This window comes from Macrobrachium nipponense, chromosome 11 (genome assembly GCF_015104395.2).
Source record: "Macrobrachium nipponense isolate FS-2020 chromosome 11, ASM1510439v2, whole genome shotgun sequence".
Taxonomy (NCBI): domain Eukaryota; kingdom Metazoa; phylum Arthropoda; class Malacostraca; order Decapoda; family Palaemonidae; genus Macrobrachium; species Macrobrachium nipponense.
The window spans coordinates 30,619,096-30,646,745 of NC_061087.1; the positions used below are offsets into that span (position 1 = coordinate 30,619,096).

The following is a 27,650-nucleotide window of genomic DNA, read 5'->3' on the forward strand; positions in this document are numbered from 1 at the left end:
ATTATTTATTATTATTCAGAAGATGAACCCTATTCATATGGAACAATCCCACAACAGGGGCCATTGATTCGAAATTCAAGCTTACAAAAAATATGATGTCGATCAGAACAATGAACAGAAGATGAAGGGAAATACAGAAACAACAGGTCGCTCATTCAAAAAGAAAAAAAATTAATTCACAAATTAGTAAATAAAATGAAAATGTAGGTAAATTATTAAAAATGCAATGAGAGTTATATCAGGGTAGTGAGTGATGCACAGTCTAACGGGTGGGGAATAAGGACCTCTGGGCCTGAGAAAATTCAATAGCGAGGCATATTTACCTTATTTGAAGCCGTATATATATATATATATATAATATATATATATATATATATATATATATATATATATATAAAATACTATTCTTATGTTTTTTCTCATATTACAATACCAAATCTGAACCTTGATCACCTCTTAACAAGAGTCTAAAGCATGTCACTAATAAGAAAAACTATATTTTACCTTGTGACTCCAAACGTAAACCACAGTGAATTCAAACCCTAACATTGTTCTTTTTCAGTCTACGAGAGGCAACGAGTACATTTCTTTGGCACATACCTATACGGGAATTCAAGTTTTTTTCAGACGAACCCAGAATAACTGTAATTTCAGCCGAACACATTTCTTTTTAAAGGAAGCGCATTCTATCATTGCCATCTCTACAACTTAGGAAACCCTTCGATATATAAACTCACAAATATATGAGAATTTTGACCATAAGCAATAAACTCACAAATATATAAGAATTTTGACAAACGTACATACTATAAGAGAATTCTGACCATAAAAGTTCATACAACTAAAAGAAAAAATACCGCGCGAACTTAGACGTTACAGAAAAAAAACAAGCTCACACATACGTACGTAAACTACGCTAGCTCGCGTACAACTCAAGTAAATAGGAAGTATTCTTATTTGCGTAGAACATTCTCCTCTTAGTGTGTAGAATCTTCGTCCAAAGCTCATTAGTAAGAAAATAAAGATAGGTTTCTTTTTATTTATTCATTTATTTTTTTTTGCAATGCAAATGACGGCAAATGAATACAGTACCGAGTCTCTCCACACATTATATATATATATATATATATATATATATATATATATATATATATATATATATATATATATATATATATATATATATATATGTGTGTGTGTGTGTGTGTGTGTGTGTATAGATAGTGTGTGTTGTTTAACTGTTTATTATAGTACCGTTAGCGTATTTGCAGGGAAACTATCTCTCCACAAATTGCTGGTATGAAAAAGATGGCATTATAATATCATTGTCATTGTGAACAAAAGACAATGAAAAAACAAAACGGCTCCTTGAGAGAGAGAGAGAGAGAGAGAGAGAGAGAGAGAGAGAGAGAGAGAGAGGTTAACAAACACAATGGTATTGTAAAATCTCTGTTCAGGAGTTTCATTTTCTAGATGACTGAACGATCTATCAACCTTCTGGGCGACTTAAACTTAAGTCTAGGTTTCCATGACTGAAATAACCTGAACTCCTCCATTACGCAGATTTTGAAATATGAAATCGTTATCTAAATCAAAAACGCCGAATCAAAATGGGATATCAAACTGAAACTGACATCTCAATCATATACCGGCAATAATTCTTGTAGCAAGATTGAATTTGAATGACAGTAACAATTTTCGAATTGTTTTTGGGTTCTGTTATAATGACCGTATTGATAACTCTATCATAAACATGAACAATCTATGCATTCTGAAATGGAATATAAAATTTAGGCCAAATGCCAAGCACTGGGACCTAGGATAGGACTTCGAAAGCACAGTAAGATGGACGGAGGAGAATATGATTGATTGATTGATTGATTTATAGTTTTAGACGTAATGCCAAGCACTGGGGCAACTAAGGCCATTCAGCGCTGAAACGGAAATTGACAGTAAAAGGTTTGAAAGGTGTAATGGGAGAAAAACCTCTCAGATGAATCAATTATTAGGAGAGGGTGGAATGTAAGATGAAGAAAGAGAATATGAGAGGAGGTACAGTAAAATGAACGAGAGTGATTACAGCTAGGGGCCCAAGGAAGGCTTGCTGCAAAGAACTTTAAGTAATGCCTACAGTGTACTGCATGAGGTCTACTGACGACACTACCTCCCTACGGGGAAGAATATGAACAGTGGTGCAGTAAACAGAATGAAGGAGACTGAACAGATTCCCGAAAGCTCTCTGTAGAGGTATATATTTACTATATGTGCCTGTACATAATTTCGGATTTTTTTTTTAAATGAAAGGGGTTGCAGTTATTGGCCGAAGAGACGCTGCAACGAACATTAAGTTAATGCCTACAGTACACCTCATACTGACGCCACTACCCACCTTACGGGACATTTTATGCATTATAAAAAAAGTAACACGTTGATCTTGTAATGTCTAAAACTATGGGGAGCTCAGAGAATATTCAGGAGAGGAGTATAGTTTTTTTTATTTTTTTTTATGGAACCCACCACACCTATACTCTGTTTTTTCCCCATCTGTCCACCCGCCTGTGGTGTTTCGTATGGTAACACTGCGTCCCGGGCCTTAGATAGTTACATTCAGCTTACATTCAGCAATTATAATAATATCCTATTTCGAATATTAACGGTGTAATTCGCATACAGTAAATTATTAAAACACTTTTCAGTTGCAAATGTACACCCATATGTCCTTTTATTTACCTAAAACTTACACATAGCGTAACTATTTAAATCCCGGGACGCAGTGTTACCATGCGCGACCACACAGGTGGATGGACAAAAAAAAAAAAAAAAAAAAAAAAAAAAAAAAAAAAAAAAAAAAAAAAAAAAAAAAAACAGAGTATAGGTGATTGGCCTTCTGTTTCCCCACGTCATAAGAAGGACTCCCCAAGGGAAATTCCCCGAGAGGAGAACGGTAACGCTTCGGGGGACTCGGACAAAGAGACGGACGCGTCTCAGGCACAAAAGGGCTTTCAACTCGATCCGTGTGGTTAACTTGACTTGATTAAATAAAAGAAAGAAAGAAAGAAAAAAAAGACGAATCATCGGTGACGGAATTATTAGGAAAATGACCCTCTTACAAGGTATACCTTTTTGACAAGAATGAAAGCCTTTTGTTTCTGAAGATTAAAGATTAGTAAATAAAATACATCTTTCCATATGTGTGTATATGCGTTTAGCATACATACACACACACACACACATATATATATGTATATATATATATATATATATATGTATATATATATATATATATATATATATATATATATATATATATATATATGTATATGACTGTGAAATATTTTCTTAAAACAGAATTTCATCTTATAATATAAGCATTTTTATGGGCTCCTTTTATTAGATATATGCATTTATATATACAATATATAATCTATTATATACTTGTTTTTATAAATATATATTATTATATATAAACATAAATATAATATACATATTTATTTTATATATATTATTATAGTAATATATATATATATATATATATATACAATATATATATATATACATACATATATATATCATATATATATATATACATATATCTATATATATATATATATATATATATATATATATATATATACATCATACATACATATATCTATATATATATATATATAATATTATTATATATATATATATATATAGATATATTATCTTCTAATATTATATATTATATATTAATATTATATATATATATATATAATAACATACCTTATATATATATATATATATAATTATATTATATATTATATTAATTATATATATATATTATATAGACCTTCCTGAGTAGAATTCAACAAAAATTGTTGAAAAATTCCCGCAGATATTGATAATCACACGCGTATATTATCCTAATAATCATACTGACTGACGATATAATTAACTTTCAATAAAATTAAAATTTATTTTATTTATTTATATATAAAATATAAATAAATAAAAAGTATCTAGAGGTGTTTTATTTGCAAACTAACAGCTGTTGGAGGTTAGTTCTATTTTACAAGCAAACATGTTTAGGTTACGGTAGCGTTTCGTTTGACAGTAATTGAATCAAGAACGTGTTATCAGACAAAATTAATTCAATATAACATTATTATAATTTTACATATTTGGTAATTTGTTTAAAATAGATTAAAAGTATGTTATATTGATAATATCTTAATAAATTGGTATAATTTGACTTAAAACTGATTATTGAGTCGAGGAACGTACCCCGACAACAATCGCTCGATAAAAGTCTAGGAAGAACACTCAGGAATAAATGTCTTCTCTGTAAAATGGTCTCGTTACTCTTTTTAAATTAACTTCGTTTTCTGAGGTAAGGCTCGTGGTAGTCAGGGGTCACGATTTACTTGAAGGGTCCGGGGGCTAAACCCCTTTGGGTTAGGTTAGGCGGCCGAAATTAGGCAAGGTAAAAATAGGGCCATAGCTAGGTTGCTTTCCGTATGAGATGCCTTGCTAAGGTAGGTAGCTATACGTAATAGGTACCTAGTAGGTTATTCGTTTAGCTAGGTCATTGTTATAGAATGTTGTGGCCCCTATAACGGCTGAGAGGTCAGGTTGGGCCTACCCCTATAGCTACCCTACTCTAATCCTTGCTAGGCTACGCTACTATTTAGCTATCCATAAGCAAGATTAGGATAGGGTAAAATACCGAATGGCCACCTCGGAAATGGGTAGTTTGTACCTATATCCGCGATATGCAGTTACAGCTCCCATCCAAGTATCCAGTGGCTAGCTCGCGCAGCGAAACAATAGCTACCTCTTGCTAGAACAAATGAGCTTGCCAAGAATATTTTAATAGCTATGTGGATAGGGGGCGATTGGCTGTTCCGCCACGTTCTTACTGACAGCACATATTAACAAGAAAATTGGTGGTCCGCGGATATTAGCTCGCTCCCCAGCCTCTACCATAGCGCGACCACCTTCCCGAAAATCGGAAATTATGGCCTTAATTTGTGACTTGGGAGAAAAAACTTACTACGAGAGGAAAGCAATGTCTCGAAGTGTTGCTAAGACAGACCCTGGCTCTTGACTACCTAATGTCTATCCTGAGTTACAGGACTTTTTAAAGTACTTTTTCAGAAAGGTGGTCTTGCTACGGTAGAGGCCGGCCATTCAGTATTTTACCCTAGCTATCCTTAAGCAAGATTAAGATAGTTTGCAGAACCAGGAATCAGGCTCTAGTCCATTGTTCCTGATCTGTTAAGTGTTACTTTTGAAGGGGGGTCTAGGAAGGGCAAACCCCCCCTCGACCAGGTGAGGTTACGAAGGTAAGGTCTGCTTAAGTCGGGACGTGGCATTCTCGGAAAGGTTGGTTTGTTTTCATCTGCGGAACTTTTCCTCGTCGTTCTACACTCGCTCCAGTTGTATTTCTTAGGAATTTATTCTTTATCTTACGACTATCATTGTAGGTTAGCCTAGCATACGTTTCTGGTAGGTTACTTAGCATTGAGGTTGGTGAGTGCCTTAGTTAGGTTAGGTTAGGGGTTAAACTGAAGATCACTATCACGACCTGGTTCCCCCCAGCCATTGATTGTAATATTTACAGCCTTTTAAAGATGATCTTAATTTTGCTAGTGTCTTTTGTTTATGATTATCCCATCACCAAGGGACTTGTACTAAACACAGTACCGATTTTGCACGTAAACTGGTGGTTACTGAGCATAGAGGAACTTGGTAGTACCCTTCAGTTTTGCCAGGTTAGTTTGGTGCACTCCCATGGCTGGCATTTCCATTGTTAGTCACTGGAAGAGAATTTAACATTTTTTATTAGGGTACGATTAGGCTAACCTTTGTAGGTTAGGCAAGGGACCCTAGATGGATTGTTAAATATTTTACTTGTTCCAACAGAAATACGAACCTACAGCAACAAAATAAATAAATACTAACTCAAAACTCCATGTTGGGAATGTTGTTCATTTGTTACTAGCCAGTGTGAGAAAGTTTACTACAATGCAAGTTGTTAGCATTTCCTAAGGACTTATCATGGCTTATGGAAAGAAGTATAGTGCTTTACATAATAATAATTGAATGTAGTGAAATGTTACATTTTCCTAAATTTTACAAACTTTTTTTTTTTTCAGAAATTATCTAGTCATCATCATCTGCCAAAATGAAGTTCGCAGAGCACCTCGCGGCTCACATCACTCCAGAATGGAGGAAACAGTATATAAGTTACGAAGAGATGAAGGTAAGTCACCAAAGAATTTTGTGACCTTTTATTACATATTTAATCACTTTATAAGTTAGGCTCTGATGAAAAGTATTCAGTCTTTTTCCTTTACTCATATTAACTTTAGTCATCATCAACTTTTACATCAGGTTTCATAACCTAAGCTATGCTAAGTTGTCTCCACTTTTGCCTGTTTTGTGTACTTTACATGTGAATTTCTAATTTCTCAGGTGGGATACTTTTAAAGAGCCAATTTTCTTCTGATTCTGGGTCATGATTACCACTTCCATATTTACTGCTTTTCTGACTTACCTCCTCATCCCTTCACATCAAATGTCCAAATCATCTGTCTTGCTTCATACAGGATTTTTTCCTTTCATTTCATTGTGACATAGGCTTATAATTGTAAGTTTTAAAATTCCTAGTTAAACATTTCTTTTTCATCCATATCAATAATCTCTTTTTCATCTAGTAGTTACCTAAATTATTCAATTCCCTTATTCCAGTTGTCTCTTTCATTCAAGAACAAACCCAGGAACATTCAGCGTCAAGAATAGAATGACCTACTGTAATTCTAAGTGTGTGGGCCAAAAATATTTTATTCTTTATTTTTTTTTTTCAGGCCATGTTGTATGCTGCAGTTGAGCAGGCTCCCTCTCCTGAAGTCACAGAGCCTGAAGTCATAACCAGATATTATGCACGATTTGACGAGCAGTTTTTCCGAGTATGCGACAAAGAGTTGGCAAAAATCAACACATTTTTCTCAGGTGAGCTGGTTTTATTTTACTGCTGTATATGTATTTGGTTCTGTGAGTATGATGAATATTTCTGTTGTTTTCTATATACAGTAGTAGGTTGCAGTTTTTTAAATCTAAGCTGGGATAAAATTAGTTTCTCAAACATTACCAGCAGTTTCATGATTTTGTTCATTATTACAAGTTTTTCTTAATTAGATTAGGAATTGTGAAAAATTACAGCCTAATGTTTCTTCTAACATAAGCTACACAAGATGGTAAATTTTTTGTGTTATATACATCCACTCTTCACGTAGGAGCTATCTTTTTTTATGACTTTTTGCACTTACAGTGGTTGAAGGAAGCGTCCTAACTGACTGTGTAGCACATAGTCAAAATTTTATTTGGACTTGTACTGTGTAAACTTGAATATTTCTGTACAAGGTGTACAGATAATAAAAGAAATTAACCCACATATAGAAGAACATACCATTTATTTGTAAATAAAAATTGCAGTAATGTCATCACAAATTCATTCATATGAAAGAGAGCAAGACAACTCGATGAAGTTTTTGCAGAAGAATAGGCTAGACTTGTATCTTGTATCTGGTTGTCACAAACATCAAATGTAAATGTGTAAATGCTCACAGTGACAGGCCAGAGTACAAAAATGAATCAGAATTCTTTTAATGGACAACAAATTGGGAGCTAATATGGATCTGATAGAACCATACTTGACTCGTAATAGTTTGTCTCCAAATACGTACGTGTACTCAGTGGTGGATCTGGAAATCTTTCATGGTGGCACGTAATATCATATATATAGGTAACATGTACACACATACAATACATATATATCAATATTTACGGGCAGTCCCCGGGTTACGACGGGTTCAGCTTACGGCGTTCCGAGGTTAAGGTGCTTTTCAATTATATTCATCAGAAATTATTTCCAGGGTTACGACGCATGTTCCAGGATTACGACGCCTACAACACTGATCTGGCAGAAGAAATATGACACCAAAAATGCAAAATAATCAATATTTGAAGGTTTTTTGATGAAAAATGTAATAAGAATGCAGTTTACATATAGCTAGTTGTTGACTTACGACCTATGCGAGTTACGACTGATCGACTTTACGACCACCCACAACTAAACGACTGGGAAGCGACTTGAGCAAGAAAGAATGGTGTCCAGCTGACCATACGACTGTTTTTACCCAGTTACCACCTCTCCACACAAACAGCTCACTTTTTGTGCTGCTAATGACTATTATCATGCATTGGCAACAAGGATATAACTCCAGTAAACTTATGCCATCAAACACAACCATAGATAAAATTGAGAGAGAATTTTAATCAAAACTTCAGGTCTTGAAAGAACACATTTTACTGTTGTTTTCACGCCGATAAAAGATAAGTAACATAACTAACGGTAAAGCTTGTACTATGAAGAAATCAAGTGAAAATACTGAATGGAATCATGTAATATTTTTACACAATAAACATGCCCACAATGCAATCTGTTACCGAAAAAAATAATTTAGTTCATGAGACGTATTAAATTTATATTTCGACTTGAAAACACGTTGTATAATGACAAATTACCTTGTCTTATATAAGTAAAGTATCTAGATATTTTATACTAACTAGACAAGGTATTTCACTCCAAATTGAGTTAAATACGGCGAAGTAAAATGTAAACACGGCAAACTAAACTTGTATTCGCCATCAGCTGATTTCGAAACCAAAACATTGACTGCTTTGTTGGTATTTTTAATAATATGAAAATACATACAATATTATTGGATACAATAATGTACAACTTTTTAAAAGAATCACGGAAAAGTTGCATGTTTATTGTACTTTTAATTCATAAATATATATAGCCATCTGCAGCCTGACATCGGAATATAGAATACATCCCTAAAAAATGAAGCCTTTAGGTAATTCCACATACAAATAGCCTAGTTTCCGACTTAGCCTACTACTAGCTACGTTCTGACACTGCTTTTTATCATTTTATTACTCATATATTATAACTTCATCATTTTATAACTTTATATAATATAAATTTCTTTAAAATAGTGTATTTTAACACATTTAGCCTACCCAATCATAAGTCTAAATACAGTAGTACTAAACTTCTCAGAATCTGCACTCTATTATCGGTGACTTTCATATCCAAAATTTCGTAGCTTTATAATTATCACTATTAGTTTCTTAGTTGATTTTTATTGTAGAGGATAAAAAGATGAACAAAAAAATGAATGAATTTCGGCAATAACTGCATTTGAAGGTCGCCGTCAAACCGTAAACTATTTGCTAACAAAATAAAGATTGTTCCGATACGTAATACAAACCCTCGGTCCTTTAACAATAGGAAGTAGCTAGCGGCAGCTGGAACGGTCGTAAGCTTCGAACAAGGGGAGAACGGTAGTTAACTGCTTGTCCGATCGTCGCGCGGCAAACAAATCACTTTTACTTTCGGCCGTGTGGAGATTGGACGTGTTCGTCATCGCTCTGCCCGCTTTTGTCGTTTGCTTTGAGTATTCAGCCCTCTTTTCTGGTTTAGTTGAGTGTGGATGAATTGTAAGTACTTGGTCACTTTCTTTATTCATTAATTAAAATGAGTGATCAAGAAATGGAGATTTCGCCGCGCCCCCCAGTCGCCCGTAGAGTGTGTCCCGGGCTGGAGGGGCGTAGATGCGGCGGATTTAGATCGTTCGTGGACGTAGATCCACATGAGATTTGTACTCGTTGCCGGGGGCGAGAATGCTCCCGGGACGAGCCATGTATTACCTGTATGAATTGGTCCGAGGCGCAGTGGGTTCTGTACGAGGGCAGGAAGAGACTTAGGCCTCCAAAGAAGTCATCGGAAAGCTCTCCAGTGACTCCTTTGGTAACTGACACTTCGTCTTCCTTCCTGCCTCCCGGTCAGCCCCCACGTTTCGCGCCTTCCCCTGCGGGGGGGGTAGCGGAGTCCTTCTCCTCACTCGATCCGTCGAGTGTGGAGGAGGGCGCCTGCTACCCGGACGTCCAGTTGTATTCGGGGTCTTCCGTCCGCTCTGGGTGGGGTTCTTCTCCCCCCAGGCGCGAGGGAACCCCTCTTACTAACCCGACTGTTGCTTCCGCAGATGTGCCACCAGTGAAGGACGACCTTGGACAGGTGTGGGAGTCGCTGGGACTGCTGGGAGTGCCAAGGTATTCAGGGAGAGATTGAGCGGTTGGCGGGGTCGGCAGTGGTCACTCATGGTGTGGTGACCACTACCACTACCACTACCACTATAACAACACCAGCCTATGACATGCCGCCGCATCTTGTGTATACGCCGCATGTAATGACGGTGACGCCTACAGCTGCGGTGCACAAACCCATTACTGCCGTGCCAAAGAGGACGGTGCCACCGCCACCTGGTTTCTTTGTGTTGCCGACCCCGGACTTCCGCTGCCCTAAGAGTACCCCCCTAGACCTGCCGCCAGTGCCAAGAATGACGGTAGCTGCCGACCGGACGCCTGGCTCTCCTGTGGTTCCTGCCGTACCTGCCGTACCTGTTGCTGTCCCTGCTGCTCCTTTTATTTCAGACGCTGCTGTACCTGCTGTTCCTGCTGTTCCTGTACCTGTTCCTGTCGCTCCTGCTGTTGGTGGTGCTGCTACAGTCTCAGGTTCTTCTGGACAGGTGCAGTCGGGCCCTGTTGCTTCGGCAACTGCCCCGGCTCCCTCCTGGATGGAAGACCTGACGTCTGTCCTGCGGAGCCTGGCGAAGAAGAAGAGGAAGAAGAGGAAGGTGTCGTTGTCTTCTTCTTCGTCGTCTGCTGCCTCCTCTTCCCCTTCGACTTCTAAGGCTACCCAGCCGAAGAAGAAGAAGGCTGCCTCCTCCCCCCCTAAGAAGACTCCTTCTGGATCTTCTAAGGGCCCGTCTCGCTCAGGCGATTCGGGGAGCTCTTCTGCTGGTCCTCCTGTTCCTTCGGGAACGGGGCCCGTCTCTTCCTCTGCAAAGAAGAAGACGACGGGGACCAGAGGTGTACCAGCCTCGGCTGGTACGTCCCTCCCCACCTGGTGGGTTAGCGGTTCTGCCGCTAAATCGGGATCCGTCTCGGCCGCTTCTCGTTCGCGAGAAGTACTGAGTGGACGCTCTTCCACGGGAGACCGTCCAGCCAAAGTTTTGACGCCCGAGCTCGCTCGCCGTCAAGACCGCGGCGCGGAGCAGAAGACTGGCGAGAGTCGTGCACACGACTCTCGCCAGGCCAGTGGACGCTCTCGCAGCGACCAACTGGCTGCTCGGGTTGACGTGACGGTTGCTGACCAGCCACGGGTTGAGGCGAGGAAGGGGTCCCCTCCCCGCGGCCGTCGGTACCAGCCACGGCTGGTACCAGGCGGCTCGCACCGCCGAGGAGGACGCTGGCCGGTCTCACCGCGACAGCGAGCCTAGCAGGTCACCTGACCGCCGCTCCCATAGGGACCGGGCGGAGACGGTAACCAGCAACAGCTCGCCTGACGCTAGAGATCAGCGTCGACGTTCTCAGCCGAGCCTCTCGCCCCAGGCGAGCAGCAAGGCTAGGCCTGCTGCTCGATCGCCACCGCGGGTTGACGATCAGCAGCAGCCCCCACCACGCACGCTGGTCCTGCCAGCGAGCGAGGGGAGCGTCAGGTCTGTCTCTCCCTGTACCTTCAACCTCCTCGGCTACACCGGGAGGAGCGAGGTACCGAGGAGTGATCGCGAGAGGTGCGCCGCTCGCGATCCCGCTATGACGCTGTATGGATCAGGCACGGTTCTAGGGCCGACCAGAACATACGCGCAAGTAGTTGGAGGTGACCGTCAGGGGTCTGCCGCTGTTCCTCCTTCTGAGGGAGGAGTATCTCGGGATCTGTTCTTGCTGGAGGGACTGGACGGTCCTACTCCGCAAGACGCAGTTACTCCCGAGATACAGAGGAATTTTGCAGAAGTCATTAAGCTGATTCGTCAGCATAATGACCTTGCGGAAGGATTGCCGCTACCACCGGCCGAGCCCACGTCCCGGCTCGAGTCATTTTGGGGTCCTAAGAAGGAACCCAAAATGATGGTGGGGTTGCCGCGATCGGAGCTTGCAGACTCGGTCCTGGATCAAGTCGAGAATCTCGTCTCAGGGCGAGAGGATTCGCTGAAATCCAGACGGTCTTCTAAGCTGCTTCCTCCTCCTCTACAGCGTCAGAGGCGATTTTACGTGCCTTCGGAAGACCCGATACTGCCAAAACAGGTTAACCCGGAGTTAGCGAGGCTGACTCCAGGTGTGTCCTGCAGCAGCTCCTGTCGGAGAACCTCTGGTTCTCGCAGCAGGAGGCACTTGCCCTGGAATCTATCCTACCGCTATGGCAGCGTTCCAGGCAGTCCTCTTGGCTGGATTTGTGGTCCCTCACAATATCCAAAGTAGCGGCCGGCTCTGGGAGTTCTGCTCTCGAAGACGACGCTTCTTTTAGGAGACTGTGCCAGTCTGGAGGAAGAGCTATCTCTTACCTCGCCCATCAGACTGCTAACCTGTGGGCCAACTTGGTTCTTCGACGTAGGGACGCAGTCCTTATCCTTACCCGAGTGGACCAAGGTGGGGGCCGGGCGTGAGGCGGCACTCGGGCTTCGCAATGGACCAATTAGGAGTTCCCCCGCTCTCTTTCCGGAGAGATGGTGGACGCTGCGGTGAAAGGCGGCGCACTGATGACAGTGACCGCTTAGTTCACCAGGCAGTCTCGAAGGTTACTGGGCAATCTCGAGCGACTGCGGCTAAGCCTAAGAGCTTAGCTAGCGCTTCCACGGCGGCGAAGACGGTTGCACCGTCTAAACCCCGTGTGAAGACTCCTGCTGTTTCGACGTCTGCTAAAGGAGGCCGTAACCAGCCCTCCTTTCCCCGACCGAGGATGGTGTGGGAAGAAGTCGAAACGAGGTGGGAAACGCTAGGGACGGCGTTCCCCCTCACCTGCTGCCGGAAGTGGGGGGTGCCTAGCGAGCCATTGGGGCAAACTTGGCAGCGCTACGGCGCCGAGAACTGGATAGTAGACGTCCTTCGGGAGGGATATCTACTACCCTTCGAGTCTCGGCCCCCCCTCATCTCCAAACCGGTCCACCTACAAACCTATGTCCGGGGATCATCAAAGGACAACGCTCTTCGACAGGAGATCAAGACCATGCTGGCGAAACGAGCTGTAGAGATCGTGGAGGACCAATCACCGGGCTTTTACAGCCGCCTCTTCCTAGTGGAGAAGGCATCGGGGGGCTGGCGTCCGGTGATAGACCTCTCTCCCCTGAACCGCTTCGTTCGCACGACGCGGTTCACGATGGAGTCGGCACGCTCGGTGCTCGACTCGATCAGGGGGAACGATTTCATGCTTTCAGTGGACTTGAAGGACGCGTATTTTCAAATACCCATCCATCAGTCCTCCAGAAAGTACCTCCGCTTCATCTTCGACGGGACGGTGTACCAATTCAGGGCACCTTGTTTCGGTCTGTCAACCACCCCACAGGTGTTCACGCGAGTGTTCACTCTGGTGTCAGCTTGGGCCCATTCGCACGGGATACGTCTTCTGAGGTATCGACGATTGGCTGTCCTGGCGAGCTCCCGCTCGCAGTTGCTGCAGGACAGAGATCGACTCCTCAAGTTTTGTCGCGATCTGGGGATCGTGATAAACTACGAGAAGTCCGATCTCGAACCCAAGCAAGAAGAATGAAGACCTATGGGGTATGCTGATAGACATGGTAGCAGGGCAGGTCTTTCCCGCAGACTTGCGTTATCAGCAAATTCAGGGATCTTTTCGGCAGCCGGCCGGTTCCTGTCTCGGCAGGAACAGGCAGCACAGCAATGGCAAGTCGTGATCGGCCATCTGTCGTCACTCGAGAAGTTAGTCCCTCACGGGCGTCTTCACCTGCGGTCTCTCCAGTGGAGGCTAAGGGAGAGTTGGTCTCAGGCGAAGGATCCTCCTTACTTTCCCGTGGCTCTCACGGACAAGGTGAGGCAGGACCTAGCCTGGTGGCTCGACGACAAGAACCTCTTAAGAGGAGTGCCCATACGCACTCCCCCCCGGAGATGCTTCTGTTCTCAGACGCATCGACCGAGGGATGGGGCGCACACCTGGAGGAGTTGCTGACTGCAATTGTGTGGGACCATCACGAAAGGCACCTTCACATCAATGTCCTGGAACTCAAGGCGGCGTTCAACGCTCTCCAAGAATTTCAGGACCGCTTGGTGGGACACTCAGTGGTGTTGATGTGCGACAACACCACAGTAGTGGCATATGTCAACAAGCAGGGGGGCCTAGTGTCTCTTCCGCTTCACCAGTTGACGGTGCAGGTGCACGAGTGGGCCACGGCTCACTCGATAGAGCTGTCAGCACGCTACATTCCAGGCAAGAGGAATGTAGTAGCGGACAAGCTCAGCCGTCGGGATCAGGTGATAGGGACCGAATGGTCTCTACACCAAGATGTGGCGGAAAAGGCTCTTCAACCTGTGTGGGGCGACCGGTCGTAGACCTGTTCGCCACCCGGCACAACAGAAAACTTCAGGTTTTCTTTTCAGCCGTGCCGGACCCATGGGCAGCTGCAGAGGACGCTCTCCAACACCCCTGGGACATCCTCTTCGTTTACGCCTTTCCTCCCTTCTGTCTGATTCGGAAAGTGATCAGTTGAGCGCTGGTCACTCCCAATCTCAGAATGATCCTGGTGGCTCCCAAACGACCTCAAGCCGTTTGGTATCCGGACCTGCTGGCTTCTTTCTTGCGGACGCACCGGAGAGCTACCATTGGCACAACCTTCTAGCCCAGCCACACGTAGAACGGTACCACCAAGCAGTCCAGTCCCCTTCAACTTCACCGGCTGGCTGTTATCCACCATCTCTTGCGAACGAGAGGCTTTTCTCGTAGCGCAGCAACAGAGATGGCTGGACACGTCCGACAGTCCTCTGCAGCTGTGTACCAGGGGAAGTGGGCCGTCTTCTGTGGTTGGTGTCGTAGACAGGGTCTGTCTCCTCTCAGAGCCACTCTTCAGCAGGTAGCGGATTTCCTCGTGTTTCTTCGCCGAGAGAAGCTCCTCTCAGTACCCACAGTTAAAGGATATAGAGCCGCCCTGGCTCTCGTCCTAAAACTGAGGGGACTGGACATCTCGAACTCGTTCGAGATCTCCTTGCTAATGAGGAGCTTCGAAAGGTCTTGCCCACACCAGGGAACTCAGGCCCCACCCCCTGCGTGGGATGTGACTCTCGTCCTTAGGAGTTTGACTCGAAGACCCTTCGAGCCACTCCGAGAGTCGTCAGACAGGGATCTGACCCTCAAGACCCTCTTCTTGCTGGCCCTGGCATCGGCGAAGAGAGTAGGGGAACTACATGGTCTTTCTTATGATGTTAAACACACCAAAGGCTGGGGATCTGTGACGCTCGATTTCGTCCCGAACTTCGTAGCCAAGACTCAGAATCCGTCGATCCCTGACGACAGGTTCGAGTATTTCACGATCCCCTCCCTTCTGGACTTCACCGATAACGATGCGGATGAGATGCTGCTTTGTCCTGTGAGGGCGCTACGGCGCTATCTGAAGAGAACTCGACACCTCAGGCCTGAGTGTCGACACCTCTTCGTTAGCACTGGGGTTACCAAGAAAGTTTCCAAACTAAGAACACGCTTTCTTTCTGGCTACGTGAGGTGATCAGGAGAGCGTACGAAGCTGATGGTAGCGACGACATCCGTACGCTCCGACCGAGAGCCCACGAAGTCAGAGGTATCGGACCCTCCTTAGCGTTCCGTAAGAACTTCTCCGTGGCGCAGGTCCTGAAGGCAGGTGTCTGGGCCAACCAGACCACCTTCACGTCCTTCCACCTTCGGGATATTGCCCACAAGTCCTTGGTATCTTTTTTTTCCTTGGGACCTGTGGTGGCTGCTCAACACGTTGTGTAAGCTTACCCAGCACCCGAGCAGGCAGAACAGCATCGATTCCTGGTATGACTGGGAGAATGAATGTGCGAATGAGAGTGTGACTGGCTTCTCTTCACCATCTTTCTCTACCTCTACCTGTGGGCAGAGGGATACGGTCGTCACCACGCTGGAAGGGAGTCAGATGCAGGTAAGCTACTCGACCGAGCTCCATCCTATCCCATTAACTAGGGATAGGAGCGTATATCCACCACTTTCTCCTACAAGGGGGAGGAAGTGGATGCCTACATGAGACAAACCCATGACTTTATATTTGCTCCTGTACAGGAACAAGTTCTTACAATGCTGGTACGAAGAGATACGCTTGCCTCTCTCTTAGTACTCGGCCCAGAGGTCTGACCATTGATCCTGCGGTGCACACCCCGATCGATCGGACAGAGGCTTGGATCCCTCCCTCGCTCTTACGACCAGGGAGGCACTCCAAGGATGGACGAACACCAGTCTGTTCATCAAAAGACTCAGATTCCTCCCACCAAGAAGTGAGTCTTCCTATTGTTAAAGGACCGATGGTTTGTATTACGTATCGGAACAAATGACAATTTGTCGAAAATTGCATTTTTCCTAACTATACAAGCCTGAGGTCCTTTACATATAGTCCCTCCTCATGCCACCCCTCACTCTGCGTATTTCGCATGGGCCAAAAGCAAAAGTGATTTGTTTACCTCCCAGCCGCGCGACGATCGGACAAGCAGTTAACTACCGTTCTCCCCTTGTTCGAAGCTTACGACCGTTCCAGCTGCCGCTAGCTACTTCCTATTGTTAAAGGACCTCAGGTTTGTATAGTTAGGAAAAATGCAATTTTTGACAAATTGTCATTTTTCTAGCATGGATAAAGTTTATGCTTGCACGTCTTGTCTCTAGCATCATATAATCTTATGGGTGGCATATCGAATAGGTAAATACACAGTTACATAAAAGACATTATCAAAATGGTCTCTCAAGCACATACAGAGTAAGGAATTTGTGCTTGACGAATGTCTCATTGTTTTGATTAAAAGTTAAAAGGTTTGGCTTGGTTGAGCATTCTCAAGGGGAATATTTAAAAATATATATTTATTCTTCCAAGGTTAATATCAAAAACATATTTGACTTCGCATATTTACATTACTAATAACTATTTTCATACAAACAAAAGATATATGGCATATTTTTTGCTGCCTTGAAGTTGCAAACAATACGTGGCGCGTCCCAGTTGGCGGCGGAATGATCTAATGGCTGCTGATTTAAAATAAAGCCGAACCACGGGAGTTTCCGGACCATAGAATGCCGGTTTTAAGATATTCAACTGTATTAATAAATTTCTAAATTATATCATATATGTAGTATATAGTATACTGTAGGCTAGGTTACTGTAGTCTTATAATTATATATATAATAAAATCTATATATATATATATATTATATATATATAATATATATATATATACCGATATATGTACCATGAAAACAACATCGTCGTATACGCGAGGCTAACTTGTTAAAAGTTATTCTTTTCAATTTCTCTTTGTACCAAATTATCATAAGCCAATGTGCATTGAACCTAGAGAATTAGCTGAAATTAATAATTACTATGCCATATATGTATGAAGTAATGCTGTGGTAGTGTAGGCTAGGCTACCCTATATGTAAAGATGGTACTGATTACTCTAGTGGTAGGCTAGGCTAGTATAATATTCTTACGGTAAACTAACATGGGCCGACTTACGTCCAAATCGATTTACGACCGGTTGGTCGAAACCAATTACGGTCGTAAGTTGACAACTTCCTGTAGTTTTGAATGCACTCAAAGCATTAAAAGTAAGGTTTTCTTAGAATTTTTCACGATGATCCAGCTTACGACAATTTTCGGCTTACAACCCGTCTCAAGAGCGGAACCCCCGTCATAACCCGGGGAACTGTATGTATATATATAGGATATGCCACACAAACACACACACACACACACACACATATATATATATATATATATATATATATATATATATATATATATATATATATATATACATATATACATACATACATACATACCTACATACATACTACATATATATATATATATATATATATATATATATATATATAATATATATATATATATATACAGTGGTCCCCCGTATTCGCGGGGGATGCGTACCAGACCCCCCTGCGAATAGTTAGAATCCGCGAATGTTTGGAACCCCTAAAAAAACGCTAAAAACAGCCTATTTTGTTAGTTAAAACTTAAGAAAAACCACTAAAAATTTTCATACTTGGTTTTTTTAATAGTTTTATCACAAAAAGTGCATTTTATGATGAAATTGATAACAAAAACCAGGAATTTGTGGATATTTCTCATAGAAAAATACCGCGAATGCGCGAATTTTCCGCGAATAATGCAGGGAAACGTTCCCGAGAGAAATCCACCAATGTGTGAGTCCGCGAATCCGGAGAACGCGAATACGGGGGGTCCACTGTATATATAAACTGTAGTAGTTATTGTTATTGTTGAAATAATCATTAACTACAAAAATTTTTGCTACTAATAATGATTTATTGAAAGAAAATGTTCTATTATTCATATCCAAGGGGGGCACATGACCAGCTCCCCCCTCCCCCCACCCTTAAATCTGCCACTGCATGTACGTATTTCCTCCTGATATATATATGATGGTTGTTCTGCTCTGGGGGTCATATATGTCATGAATACTACATGTTTTCTCGCTCATTAAGCTAGAATATAGTTATCAATATGCAATACTCATGTTTCAGTTGATATACTTATATGTAGTTTGTATTTTTTATTCACAGAAAAAATGGCTGAGGCAACAAGGAAATGCTCTACCTTAAAATCAGACCTACAAGCTTCTAAAGACCAACATGGTGAGGGACTGAGAAACAGGAAAGGTTTTACTTTCTTGCCAAAGATTAACGTCCCCGCCAGAAAAATGCAAGATCTCAAGCTAGCATTTTCTGAGTTCTACCTAAGTCTCATCCTGTTACAGAATTACCAGAACCTCAACTTCACTGGTTTTAGAAAGATTTTGAAAAAGCATGACAAGGTATGTGGTATACTATTGCCTTTTATGTATGAATGTAGTGATCCGAAGGTTTTTGTAATGCACTTGGGAAGTATTGACTAGATTTATTAGATTTCTTGTTATAGATCACTTTCCAAGGTGTTTGTGTAAATTGCAGTTTTTAGATTTTATGTTTTTAGTTTTTTAACCTGCTGTTGTTTGACAGCATAATATCACTAATATAAATCCTATGCTTTCCTTTCTCATCTAGCTCATGACAACAACTAATGGAGCGAAATGGAGAGAAGAAAATGTAGACAATTCCCCATTCAACACTAACAAAGATATCGACAAGCTTATTCAAGAGGTATGTCAATTTTTTCTTCTTTCAGAAGCTTTATTGTAATTATTACTTGACTGTGGCAAGTACAGTACTTAAAATTCCTTTTTATGCTCGAGTTTAAGTTTGAATTTAGGGGTGCTTATTAGCTATACGTAATGTTGCATTAGTTTTTTTTTTTTTTTTTTTTTTTTGCAAAGATGATGTTTTTGGTAAGAAACACAAGTGACACAACATCTATAAGTGAGTATTATCAAGAACTTACTGTATATTTGTTTACAAGTGTATACATACCAAATATCATTTCAGGTTGAGGGAACTTTCACAGCTGAATTGGAACATGGCGACAGAGGAAAGGCCATGAAGAGATTGCGCGTCCCTCCTTTGGGCGAGGCACAGAGCCCTTGGACTACTTTTAAAGTTGGCCTCTTCTCTGGAGCTTTTATCGTGCTCGTTGTATCTGTTATTCTGTCTGGTGAGTTCTAAAAGCTTTATTTACAGATATTTTATTGTAGTTAGACTGTGATTAATTGTAGAATACAGTTTATTTAAATGATCTAAATTAAAGGTTCAAGTCCTTGATACCTTTGAGTAATTGCCTTGACTTCTCTCCTCAGGTATCTTCCACTGGGAAAAACATAACATTCAGGTTGTTCTGCGGTTGTTCAGAGGACCTTTACTAATCATCCTGTTCCTCTTCCTCATTGGCATTAACATCTATGGCTGGAGATCATCTGGTGTTAATCATGTGCTAATTTTCGAAATTGATCCCAGGAATCATTTGACGGAGCAACATCTGATCGAGATAGCGGCCATATTTGGTAAGTCAGTAACTGTTTTCTTGTGAAATTGTAAAATGTCTACAGATACAGGATTTTAGCTTCTAGTATTTCAAGATAACTCTGGTGTCATAGACTCGATTGGCCCACATAAGAAGACTGCTTGGGTATTTCTTTTTTGTTAATCATCAGAAATTAATGTTTTTATACATTCAACTTCCCTGCCAGATATATACTTAGCTATAGACTCCGTCGTCTCCGACAGAATTTCAAATTTCGCGGCACACGCTACCGGTAGGTCAGGTGATCTACCGCCCTGCCCTGGGTGGCAGGACTAGGAACCATTCCCGTTTTCTAATCAGAATTCTTCTGTCGCCCGGGCCATCAACATTGTTGTTGGTTCCTCTCGATTGGTTTTTCTTTTTTCACCGGCAATTGATCTTCTTGACCGACTTTTGGTGACGTATCTGGATTGTTGGATTGGCATACGCTTTTGTGGACTGTTTTGTGGACTTGATTTTGGAATTTTCTTTAATAATGTCTGACTCTGGAATGGTTGTGAGACGTTGTGTGAATGTAGGCTGTAAGGTGAGGTTGCCGAAAGCTTCGGTAGACCCTCACACGGTATGCAAGGGTTGCAGGGAGTATGAATGTTCTTTTACTAATACTTGTAAGGAATGTGAGAACTTGAGTGAGAACGAATGGAAGAATCTAACTAATTATTTAAAAAAGTTAGAGAGAGAAAGAGTGAGGAAGGCTTCTTATAGAAGTTTAAGTAGTTCTAGATCTGAACTAATTCCTAGCTTGGGATCTTCCCCAAGGGTAAGTATTGCTACTTCTCCTTCCATTGCAGCCCCTTCTCCTATTGCAGAACCTGTAGATTCAGCAAAAGAACTTGCGGATCTAAAAGCAGCCTTCAAGTTGATGGAAAACAAAATGGCTGCCATACAAGGTAAGGCTAGTGATTATTCAGTGGACAGTGATATGAGTGTCCCCAGTGTAGTGGAGGGGGCATCTGGTCGGCTCAGCAACGCTCCTAGGTCTAGACCTCTTCCAAACTCACATGCCCAGAGGAGAAGGAATGTCGAAAACCGAAAGGAGGTTGTGGAGAATCCCCACCGATCAGGTGTCCCTTCGGCGGTTTCTGTGACACCCCAGACTGCCAAGGATCGCTATTGTAAAAGCGTCCTGCGTGAGTGTTTTTCGTCGTCGGGATCTTCATCTCCGAGACGTGATTGGAGAGATTCAGATCGATCTCGGCCACTCAAGAGGAGTTGGAAGGCTCCGACTATTGATTCGAGCCCAGAAAACTTCCCTGAGGAGTCTCCCTCGGGAGTGAAGAAGGCAAGAAGAGCCATTCTTTCAACCAGAGTGAGAAGGAGGCAGGAGGTGGAGGCTATGGACTCCTCCCCTCCTCCTTCCCCTCCTCCCGAAGAGGATAAAGAGGAGGTTACGAAGAGATTCATGATGGCGATGCAAGAGCAGATTTCGTCTTTTGTAGGAGTTCTGTCAAAGGAAAGCCTCCTAGAAGGAAAGACTCTTCCCTTCCGATCAAAAGATCCTCCAGACGTATGGAGGTATCTGCCGCCAGGATCGATACTCCTACTCGAGGTGAGGTTTCCTGTACGAACCTGGATGAACCTATCAGACGTCTGGCACCGGCCAGGAGTGAGGAAGGTCACCCAGGTAGGCAAGGAGCCAAGAGCCAGGAGAGGAGGAGTCTAACCAGGATGGCAGGAGCCAGAGCCAGGAGATGTGGAGGCATCCAGGCAGGAGGCAAGAGACCAGGAGGCAAGAGGCAGGAGTCACGGATGGTCAAGAGGCAGGAGCCAGGGAGCCAAGAGGCAGGAGTCAAGAGGCAGGACCAGGAGGTCGAGTCAAGGCCAGGAGTCCGGAGTCAGGAGGCAGGAGTCCGGAGGCAGGAGTCCAGGAGCCAGGAGGCCAGGATCAGGAGGCAGGAGTCCGCGGAGTCAGGAGGGCCAGGAGTCAGGACCAGGAGGCAGGAGTCAGTAGGCAAGAGTCCAAGACAGCCAGGAGGCAGGAGTCGGAGACTCGTTCCTGGAGTTTATGACTCTTCTCCAAATAGGAGCTCCTCTCCTTCAGAGCGTAGGAGTTCTTGGAAGGACTCTCCCTCCAAACGTGAACTTTCTCCTTCGTCTGATCGAGGGTTAGACGAGTTGTCTGATGACGAACCTCCTGCTAATGAGGGACTATCGAGTTATAAAGTCTTAGCCTCATTATTGCTTCAAGAATTTGGAGATTCTCTTAGTCCGGCGGCTCCTCCTTCTCCTCGTTCTCTCTTTTCGAGCTCGGCTACGGCAAAATCTTCGGCCTTTTTTGAAAATGAAGCCTGCTATATCGATGAAGAAGGCACTCCATTCTTTAGATTCTTGGATGGACAAGAAGAAGGAGTTAGGAAAGACGGTATTCTGCATGCCTCCTTCCAAACTACATGGAAAGAGAGGTATTTGGTATGGGACAGGAGAGACTATGGGTCTTTCTCTACCTGCCTCTGCAGATGCGGACTTTTCCAATTTAGTGGAGGCCTCTAGACGTCACTCCTTAGGATCGGTCAGAGCGACGTGGAGCACTTCAGAGTTGAACCACTTTCTGAAGGGACTTTTTGTCACTTTAGAGGTGTTCAACTTTCTGGATTGGTCACTCGGAGTTCTGGCCAACAAATCTAAAGATCCGGAGTTTCTTAAAAACCCAGAGATTCTCCATAGCGTCCTGTCTTGCATGGACAAGGCAGTACAAGACGGTTCGGGTGAAGTGGCTTCCCTTTTTGTGGTGCTGGTCTCCTGAAAAAGAGATCAGTATATGGATCCCTATTATCGAAAGGGGTTTCTCCGAGCCAGAGGACTGCTTTATTGTTCGCCCCTCTATCGGATCATCTGTTTCCTTCTCAGTTAGTGAAGGATATATCTCGCTCGCTAACTGAGAAGGCGACACAAGACCTACTAACACAAACGTCCAAGAAAGGACGCCCTGTAGTGTCGGCGATTAAGAAGGACTCTCGTCCTCCTCAGCAGCCCTTTCGTGGAGGTACAGCGGCTCGTCCCCCTGCCAGAAAGAAGAGCTCTGATAAGAGAGGGAGGTCTTCCTTTAGGCCCTTCAAGAAATCCAAATGACTTGTTGCTCCTTCAAGCACCAGTGGGCGCCAGACTCCTGAACTTTGCAGGAGTATGGGCAAAAGGGGAGCCGACCCTTGGTCAGTGTCGGTCCTAAAGAAGGGATATGTAATCCCCTTCGAGAACAGGCCTCCCCTAACATCTACGCCTCGGGAACTGTCAGCGAGGTACAGAGACCCGGAAATGAGAAAGACTCTCCTTCAAATGGTGGAACAAATGTGGGAAAAAGAGGCCATACGGGGGGGGGGGGGGGGAGGACTTGTGCAGGATCCACACTCCCCGGGATTTTACAATCGCCTTTTTCTAGTACCAAAGGCATCGGGGGGGTGGAGACCAGTTCTGGACGTAAGCGCGCTGAATCGCTTTGTTCAGAAAAAGAAGTTTCGCATGGAAACGTCCGCCTCAGTAATGTCGGCTCTTCGTCCAGGAGATTGGATGGTCTCTCTGGACTTGCAATACGCATATTTCCACGTTCCCATTCACCATTTGTCAAAGAAATATCTTCGTTTTGTAATAGGAGACAAGATCTTTCAATTCAGGGCTCTGTGCTTCGGTCTGTCTACAGCTCCGCAAGTATTCACCAACCTGATGGCGAATGTGGCAAGATGGCTTCACCTAGAGGGAATAAACATCTCCCTCTACTTAGACGACTGGCTGATCAGGGCCAAGTCGGAGATTCAGTGCTTGGAGGACTTATCAGTAACAAGGAACATGATAGAATCGCTGGGATTACTCGTGAACCTCGAGAAGTCGCAGCTGATCCCCAGCCAGAGCTTGGTCTATCTGGGGATTCAGATGGATTCTCGGGGTTTTCGAGTATTTCCTTCGCGAGAAAGAATCACTCGAGGTTTGTCGAAAATCTCGAGCTTCTAGAGAAAAAGAACAGTTCAGCGAGGGATTATCTGAGCCTCTTAGGGACCCTGTCATCACTAGAAAAGTTCTTCTCTCTGGGGAGGCTTCACCTTCGCCCTCTTCAGTTTTTCCTGAAAGGGGTGTGGAGTTGGAAGACGGGACAACTCTCGGACATCTTCCCGCTTACACAAGAGGTAAACCGGTATCATTTGAAAGTGGTGGATCCTTCCTCTTCAAAAGAACGAAGGCGTATCGCTTGCCCTGCAGAACCCAGACCAAGTGTTATATGCCGACGCTTCGGAGTCGGGATGGGGAGCGACGTTAGGAGCAAGGGAGGTGTCAGGCACCTGGACAAAGGAACAGGTGTCCTGGCACATCAATTGCAAGGAACTAGTGGCCATACACCTAGCCTTAAAGTTCTTCGAAGAGATAGTCAGAGGCGAGGTGATACAGATAAACTCGGACAACACCACGGCTCTGGCTTACATACGCAAGCAAGGAGGCACGCACTCTTTCTCCTCTTTCAGTTAACAAGACACCTGTTAACCTGGACAGAAGAAAGAGGCATAACTCTCCTCACAAGATTTGTTCAAGGCATCAAGAATGTGAGAGCGGACAGACTGAGCAGGAGGAATCAGGTCCTTCCCACAGAATGGACTCTACACGAAGAAGTGTGTCGAAGTCTTTGGTCCCTGTGGGGGAGACCTCACATAGACCTGTTTGCGACGTTCCTCTCCAAAAGAATAGAGATCTTTTGCTCTCTAGTGGAAGATCCGAGAGCCTTCGCAATAGACGCGTTTCTCCTGGATTGGTCGGGTGTGGACGCATATGCCTTTCCCCCGTTCAAGATCCTGGGGAAGTGCTCAGGAAGTTCGTAGCTTCGAAGAACACGAAGTTGACGCTAATAGCCCCATTTTGGCCAGCCCAGGAATGGTTCACAGAGGTACTGGAGTGGATAGTGGACTTCCCCAGATCTCTTCCAAACAGACCAGATCTACTCAGACAACCCCACTTCGAGAGGTTTCATCACAACCTCCCAGGTCTCGCTCTGACTGCCTTTCGACTATCGAAAGACTTGTCAGAGCGAGGGGTTTTCTTTTCTCGCAAGGCTGCGGGCTCTATCGCTAGAGCCCGCAGAGCTTCGACGAGAAGAGTATACCAATCAAAGTGGGAAGTCTTTAGGAGGTGGTGTAAGAGTCAGAAGCTGTCCTCCTCCAGTACCTCTATAGTGAATATTGCCGATTTCCTCCTCTTTCTGAGAGAGGAATCACACCTTTCTGTCTCAACAATAAAAGGATACAGAAGCATGCTGTCTTCAGTATTTAGGAATCGAGGGTTAGATATTGCAAGCAACAAAGATCTACACGATCTAATTAGATCCTTTGAAACTTCAAAGGCAGCTACTCCTAGAACACCTAGTTGGAATCTAGACGTGGTACTGAAATTCCTTTCATCGGATAAATTCGAGCCTTTACATCTGGCTTCCTTCCGCGACGTCACTAGGAAATGCTTATTCCTGGTGTCTCTCGCTACAGCCAAGAGGACGAGCGAATTGCACGCTCTAGATTCCACAGTGGGGTTCAAAGGAGATGCTGCCATCTGTTCTTTCCAGACAATGTTTCTGGCAAAGAACGAAAACCCGTCAAAACCCGTTGCCCAGAAGTTTTGAGGTAAAAGGCCTATCTAACCTCATAGGCAGAGAGATAGAGAGGTCTCTCTGTCCAGTGAGAGCTCTTAAATATTATTTAGAGAGGAAGAGACAGATGGGAGCTTGTCAACAAGGTCTTTGGTGTGCGGTGAAGAACCCCCCCCAAAAGACTCATGTCAAGAACGCCTTGGCTTTCTTTGTGAGGAGCGTAATTACGGACGCTCACAAGAACTGCTCGGAGGAATCCTTCGGTCTTCTAAAGGTCAAGACCCATGAGGTGAGAGCAGTAGCAACGTCCTTGGCGTTCCAAAAGAATATGTCTCTAAAAAATATAATTGAGACTACATATTGGAGGTGCAATTCAGTGTTTGCATCTCATTATCTGAAGGATGTGAGAGTGACCTATGAGAAGTGCTTCTCGTTAGGTCCATTTGTATCAGCAGATACAGTGCTGGGTCTTGGAGCAAAGACTGATCCTTAAATATTGTGTTTTATCGTACATAAACCCTCTTGTCAGATATGTGCTTGGTTTTCTATTAGCAAGCTCACTGATGTCGCACGGGAGCATAGTGTCATTGCTAGTAGGGGATCAAGGGTATGTATGGCTAGTAGGGGAGTACAAAATTTTTTTTGTATATTTTGTAATGAAAGTGTAATTATGTTTCGAGTTTTTGGTTGTTTGTAAGGAGTTCGGGGATAACTCCTTGCAATCTTAGAACTAACATGGATGTTAGGATCAGGTGATCGGGATCGGTGTTGTGCTCCTTGAACAAGGTGTATTGTCATGTTAGTGGAATAGCACCCAATGACAAAGGCCTTTAGGCTCTGCCGAGTAAGTGGATAAGACCCCATTGGCAGACCCACAAGAACTCTTAGCCATAGATCAATATCTCGCTGAGGCTCTTGAGGCTAAGCAGACTCCAAGGCAGTAGCCGCGAAGTCTTCAGCCTAATAAGGTAGGAACCAAGGTTTATTAATACCTACAACATATGTTGTTTACCTGTCTATTTCAGTAGTTAGCTGTCTCTTACCCACCACCAATGGGTGCTAATCAGCTAAGTATATATCTGGCAGGGAAGTTGAATGTATAAAAATGATATTGTCATGTTACAATAAAGTTTTATACATACTTACCTGACAGATATATACGATTAATGGCCCACCCAGCCTCCCCGCAGGAGACAGGTGGAAGAGAAGAATTCTGATTAGAAAACGGGAATGGTTCCTAGTCCTGCCACCCAGGGCAGGGCGGTAGATCACCTGACCTACCGGTAGCGTGTGCCGCGAAATTTGAAATTCTGTCGGAGACGACGGAGTCTATAGCTAAGTATATATCTGTCAGGTAAGTATGTATAAAACTTTATTGTAACATGACAATATCATTTTTCAACTAATGAAGTATTTCTTACAACAACCAAGGTGATGAAACTCCTATCTCCTAGTGTGGTGTTTTACTTATGAAAAAATTGTTTATACTATGTAAATGCAAATGTCCCAACTATTTTATTACTTCATAGTTTACAAAGCATAGATTTACATGAATTCCAGTCTCCTTCCTTTATGATTGACACATTTGCATTGGCAACAAAATCTTCTAAGTGTTGTGATTTGTTGATAACATGCACTTTAGCAGAGTTTGAGATATTAAAATTTTTCATTTTTCTCTTCCACTAGGTGTAATATGGGCTTTGAGTGTCCTTGGTTTCCTGTATGCAAATGCCCTTTCTATACCACCTTATTCTGTACCTTTAGCACTTTTGTGCTTTATGGTATTGTTCTTATTTAATCCAACACGTACTTTTCACCACGAAGCGAGGTTCTGGTTACTTAAAAAGCTGGTAAGTATGAGGTTAATAATTATCATTTTGGGACAGTTTAGGGTATTATAAAAATCTAAGTAAGGGTAAAATAATAATCTTCCATTGTGGACACCAGCCCATCTGCTGCTCCATAGAGGGAGAGAGATCGGGACTACTGGTGTGGTATTAGGAGGT

General features: G+C 43.4%; 1 protein-coding gene across 6 annotated transcripts in view; it reads left to right on the top strand.

The window, feature by feature from the left end:
* LOC135203388 (solute carrier family 53 member 1-like) overlaps window positions 1-27,650 on the top strand; it is a 95,892-nt gene that overhangs the window by 26,317 nt on the left and 41,925 nt on the right. For 5 of the 6 annotated variants that reach the window (XM_064233359.1, XM_064233449.1, XM_064233533.1 and 2 more), the window contains exons 2-8: window positions 6,141-6,247; window positions 6,852-6,996; window positions 18,698-18,948; window positions 19,178-19,273; window positions 19,556-19,721; window positions 19,864-20,067; window positions 27,331-27,494. In XM_064233359.1, coding sequence (XP_064089429.1) covers window positions 6,170-6,247; window positions 6,852-6,996; window positions 18,698-18,948; window positions 19,178-19,273; window positions 19,556-19,721; window positions 19,864-20,067; window positions 27,331-27,494 — 1,104 coding nt within the window. In that variant the 5' untranslated portion in view covers window positions 6,141-6,169. Of the gene's footprint in view, window positions 1-4,249; window positions 4,373-6,140; window positions 6,248-6,851; window positions 6,997-18,697; window positions 18,949-19,177; window positions 19,274-19,555; window positions 19,722-19,863; window positions 20,068-27,330; window positions 27,495-27,650 lie in introns of those variants that run through there. The other variant, XM_064233210.1, reaches the window with a different exon arrangement.